We start from the raw sequence: 5,037 nt of genomic DNA, 5'->3' as shown, positions 1-5,037 counted from the left end.
TTCTGATGATGCCATTAAAACAGTCTAATGGTAGCTCATTTTAGTCTCTGACAGTTTTGCTTAAATGATGATATGATCAACATGTTTACATATTGAGCACTGTAGATATGTTAGGCCACATGCTTAGTTAAGGTTAGTATAATTTCTAATGGGTTGTTACGGAGTTGAGCCATAAAAAAAAATACTGTTATCGCAGTGAGATGAGGCGCAGCAGTGGGTGGCAAAGAAAGGTACAGTCCAGTTGATGTGAGGAAAGAGACGTCATCTGTGAATGTGCCTCAAATTTCAACACAAAGCTATAGTACCTGATTGTGTTTACACTGTCACTGATTTATTAAGTTCAGCTGTATTCCTACATTGCTTGGCCAGTGATGAATAAACAATATGCAATGTCTAGTTTGTTTCTTTAAGCCGTCATGTATACAGGCGGGGGGGAGGGGTGTGGACATACATCTTCTCAATAGGCCATGGTAATAACGGCCCTGTGACCTAACAGTCTGAGAAGGCAGGAGCCAAACCTTAACTTTACCTCAGATTATTGCAGAAATTATAAAAACATTTTGTCAATCTTTATGTTTTATTTTATTTTATTTATATTTTTTGTCAGTGTATGAGTTGCACCCGGAATGTTCAGACTCTCTAAACATTTTGTTAGTAACCCTCTCTGTGTGATCCTACTGGGGATGTGGGGGATCGGTTGCTGTGAATGAGACATAATGGTGTACGAAACACACTTGGAATTAATGGCGCAAGATGGTCACATATTTCTCAGTGTTTTGTTTTTATTGCAAACAATATAATACAAAAGATAAGCTTTAAGACAATGGCATGTTTACCTAGGGAAACTGCATTAAGAAGAAGACAAAATGAGAACTAATGATACAGAATATAAAATGAGGAACACAACTTTTTCTCAAAAACAAAAAGTATCCTGTTGATTCCAGCAAATTCTTTACAAAACAGCCGCAGATTTCCATATCCATTTATTCATTAGTTAGAAAGAAAAAAGAGAAAACTTCCAGTTTTTCGTTTCTTTTTTTTTTTTTTTTTTTTGGAGAAAGACTCATTGTGTAATTATAAGTAATCTGTACATAACTAGATCACGAATAAAAGAAACTTTTAGACGGAAACATTTACAAATGATAAATAAACAAATTTGTACCACATATGTCAGCAGACTATTCCACTGAAATCTCAGTTAGCTGCTGCTGGTTTAAAAGATAATTGCAAATAGTTATTTTCAAATAAAATTAATGCTAAAGAATAAATTAAGAAAAAGGTTAGGAAAAGGATGGGGCTGTTGGAATGACAGAAGCACACCCGACTCAGACCTGCTGGCTGCTGAGGAGAACACGGGTCAATGGTCACTTCCTGTATCCCCTCGAGCAGGAAGTCGGAACTGTGCTGTGGTTTTGACACTGCAATGCCAATGGACGGAGCCTCTCTGCTGTGGCTCCGGAGGCACCAATGGTATCAAGGCAGTACCCAGATAAAAGCAAGCATTGCTCAGTTACATCTAGCAACACAATAAGGCCCCTAGTAGAGTTACATGGCACCTGCTATAGCATTTCCGACACAATAATTTGAGCTAAAGCGAAGAACAAGAAGTAGAAAGTTTGACTAACTCACTGATGACACAGTCATATCATGGCCAAAAATTCAAATCTATTTCCAACGTGCATTGCTCAATTCTTGCATCTCACGGGAATTACAATAGAATATGTACAGTACAAAAATCCAAAGCAGAATGTAGGCTATTATGACGGCAGTGTCAGTAAACGTAGATGTTTCTTACTTCCTGTACAAAAATACATTAGTGAGAAGTAAGGCCACTGAGGGTGATTTTTTACTCGGCATTTCTGCTCCTTTAAATGTGTTAAACCTTCAAATGGTGATGATGTGGATGCTGATGACACTGATTAGAATGAAGATGGCAAGAGCAGAACACATACACAGTACATACTAAAATATTTATAACCAGTCTGTCCTCACAGAGGATTTAACTTTTTAAAACATTATATCTAAAAAAATATAATCACAATTCCAACCAATACAAAAGGCACTGTTGTGAGCCAATTCAAAGATATATTTTCAGTACTATAAAAAAAAGTCCTTGTCATGTTTTTCTGTTGGCAATGAAGGGTGTGTGGCGTGGTGGCACGAAGGCCACCGGGCAAAAAAGAGTCTTATGCGTGGTGGGGTGGTGTGTTGTTTACAGTCAGTGCTGAGGCTGCCTTCTCACGGCCTGGACAGCTGTGTGTAAATGGGCTGCTGCTCCCAGTGCTGCGGACTGTGGGTCTGGGGCACGGAGGGCACCCCGGCGGTGTCAGCGATCGGGGTGTACATCGGCCGCTGGCTGGGGCTCATGTAGCTGAAGGTGGAGTACAGGCCAGAGCCTTGGCCAGCCGCGTGGCTGTAGTAGGAGTTGGCACCACCTTGGTGATCTGAATAATCATACTGTGCTCTTGTGATTGGGGGGTAAGAGGAGCTGCTGTAGTGCTGCAGGTTGAATGACCCATAGGTGATGTGCTGTGGGGAGCCTTGTTGCTCGCTGTAGTGACTCGGGCTCAGCTGCTCTGTCTTGATCTGGGTGGTTCTTTGTTGCCCCTGCTGGCCCTGCTCACCTCCTCCACCCAAGGTCGTCAGAGAGTGCGGTTGCTGCTGCTGCTGCTGCTGCTGCTGTTGTTGTTGTTGTTGTTGCTTGGACATCCAGTTGTGGGCCCCAACACTGGCCACCTGGCTGACTGAGGAGCCGCTGATGCCGTAGCTGCCGGTGTAACCAGCCTGGCCGGCGCCTGCCACCCCGGCGTGGCTGTGGGGCGGCAGATACTGATCAAACTCATCGACATCAAAGCTCCCCATGTTGGAGATGACTTCGCTGCTCAGCTCGCCAATGTCCACGGCTCCAAAGTCAATGTTGAGCTGGCGGCTGGTGCCCTCCTGCATGGGGCGTCCCTCGCGCTTCAGGTCAGCTTTGCTGGAGGGGAGGTCTGTCTTGGGGGTGGTTGGGGGTGTCGGTGGGCCCTGGGATTGACCTATTGAGAGGAAAGTTCACAGTTCAGGTTACACTGAAAACAAATCCACAAAATAATACACGTGAAACAACATTTCCAGCATGAAAAACTTGCACTAAGCAGACACTTATATGAATATAAATGCAGTGAGGAGGAGGAGTTTACGGTAACTAATCTGACAGGTGTATTTGCATGATGGCTTGTAAAACCCAGTAATCATTAATCATTAGTCATCAACAGGTGTCTATGCAAGGCCATTAAGCACTGTAAGATTTGACTGTCAAAATAAGTAACTATAAAATTTAAAATAAAATAGAAAACGTCTATAAGATTTTTTTATTTTATTTTATTTATATCATTAATTATCTTCTCTTACCTGAATGTTCTCCTGGTGAGTGCACCTCGCCCATGCTCGACGCCGGAGAGTCGGCCTGCTGCAGCGCCTTGAAGATCGCGTTTGGAGATATGTGCGTTTGCTCGCCGTCCTCGGGCTCGTTTTGACCGTTCTTGACAGATTTTCTCCGCCTCGGCTGATATTTGTAGTCAGGGTGATCCTTCTTGTGCTGCACTCTCAAACGCTCCGCTTCTTCCACAAACGGGCGCTTCTCTACCTCGTTGAGCAATCTAAAAAAAATATGAACAAAAAAAAAGTAATGTTATTTGTTGTCGGGTTTTTTTTTTGCATTTGTTAGTGAAATGCAACAGTCACAGCATTAACTGTTTCACTATCAATAATCGTTAAAAAGCAGCTGAAAGGCTTGCGTATCAGTCTCCTTAACTTTTTGCAAACTCGGGCATTGCATTAGAAACTACATTCAAACTCTAAACACTGAACCTACTTGAAATACTTTTTGAAAAGAAATAGTCAAATCTGCAAAAAGGGTGAAATTCTACTTGAAACAGCAGGTGGAGCATTTCATCTAAAATGAATAGTGCGCTATGCAGACAGACGCGTAAAAGCGCGCAGCAAAAGAGAATCAAAAATACAAAGCGAACCTACCTCCAAAGTTTTCCCAGAGTTTTGCTGAGTTCCGCGTTGTGCAGATGCGGGTATTGATCGGCCAGCTTCCTCCGTGCAGCTTGGGCCCATACCATGAAAGCGTTCATGGGTCTTTTGACGTGAGGTTTGCTCTTACTGGAGCCGTTGACGCGCACCGGCATGGGCACCAGAGTCCAGTCGTAACCCTTCAACACCTGGGACACTGCATCTCTAATACACACTGGGAACTTTTCCTCTTCGCCTTCTTTCTTGTAGTCTGGACCCAGGAGGAGGTGGTTGTCGGACGGCCGAGTGTTCTCAGTGTCCGAACCGGACCCGGACGGGCACGGCGATCCGGCGGAGTCCTCAGACATGCTGGGGCTCGGAGCGTCAGAGTGACACTTCTCCTGTTCTTCTGTCATCTTCAGGTAGGGGTCGAGGAGATTCATGCGAAAAAATTAAAGAACAACTTCTCGCAGTAAAAAAAAAAAAGACAGGAGGAAATCCTTTTTTCTAAATCCAAGTGCTGTGCCCGAAGACTGCAGTGACAGTCTGTGTGGGCGCACAGCTTGACTGGCAAAGTTGAATCCTTGCAAGTAAAAAGACAAAAAGGAAAAAGCCAAGAAACAAAAGTTGCGGACGCTCCTTCAACTTTTCAAAACTTCGCGCACAAGAAGGCAAAGTTGCAAGTGATCGCTCTCTAATGCTTCACTTTGAAAGTGTGACTTTAAAGAGAAATGTGACAGGGAGATCTGCTCGTGGAGGATGGCTGAAGAGTCTGAGGCACAGGAGGGAATGCCTGCATTTATGTTTGACGGCGAGGAAATGATTGAGGGGGGGCGACGGGAGGGGGGACTTTTTGGAGGCGGGGACGTAATATGACTCTGAGTCTGAGTCCACAACAGTGAAAACCCCGTTCAACCAGGAGAAGTGTTTTTCCCCTTATAACCTTTGTTTTGATTAGAATTAAAAAAAAAAAAATTAAAAAAAGTTTAAGGAGCTGAGAATTAAAAATTAAAAAAAGACCCCTGAGAATAAAACTGT

At 43.6% G+C, this 5,037-nt stretch overlaps 1 protein-coding gene across 1 annotated transcript; it reads right to left on the bottom strand.

Moving 5' to 3' along the window:
- Nucleotides 1-831: 831 nt before the first annotated feature.
- Nucleotides 832-4,750, bottom strand: LOC310989959 (transcription factor Sox-9-like). The gene is made up of 3 exons (XM_083977158.1): nucleotides 4,015-4,750; nucleotides 3,391-3,638; nucleotides 832-3,035 (listed from the first exon to the last, which is right to left on the bottom strand). Exons 1-3 carry the CDS (start codon nucleotides 4,440-4,442, stop codon nucleotides 2,239-2,241), a joined length of 1,473 nt encoding a protein of 490 aa, XP_083833284.1. The 5' UTR covers nucleotides 4,443-4,750; the 3' UTR covers nucleotides 832-2,238.
- Nucleotides 4,751-5,037: the final 287 nt, after the last annotated feature.

Source organism: Trachurus trachurus (genome assembly GCF_905171665.1).
Source record: "Trachurus trachurus genome assembly, chromosome: 8".
NCBI classification, from domain to species: Eukaryota; Metazoa; Chordata; class Actinopteri; order Carangiformes; family Carangidae; genus Trachurus; species Trachurus trachurus.
This window is presented reverse-complemented; position numbering and strand designations above follow the sequence as displayed.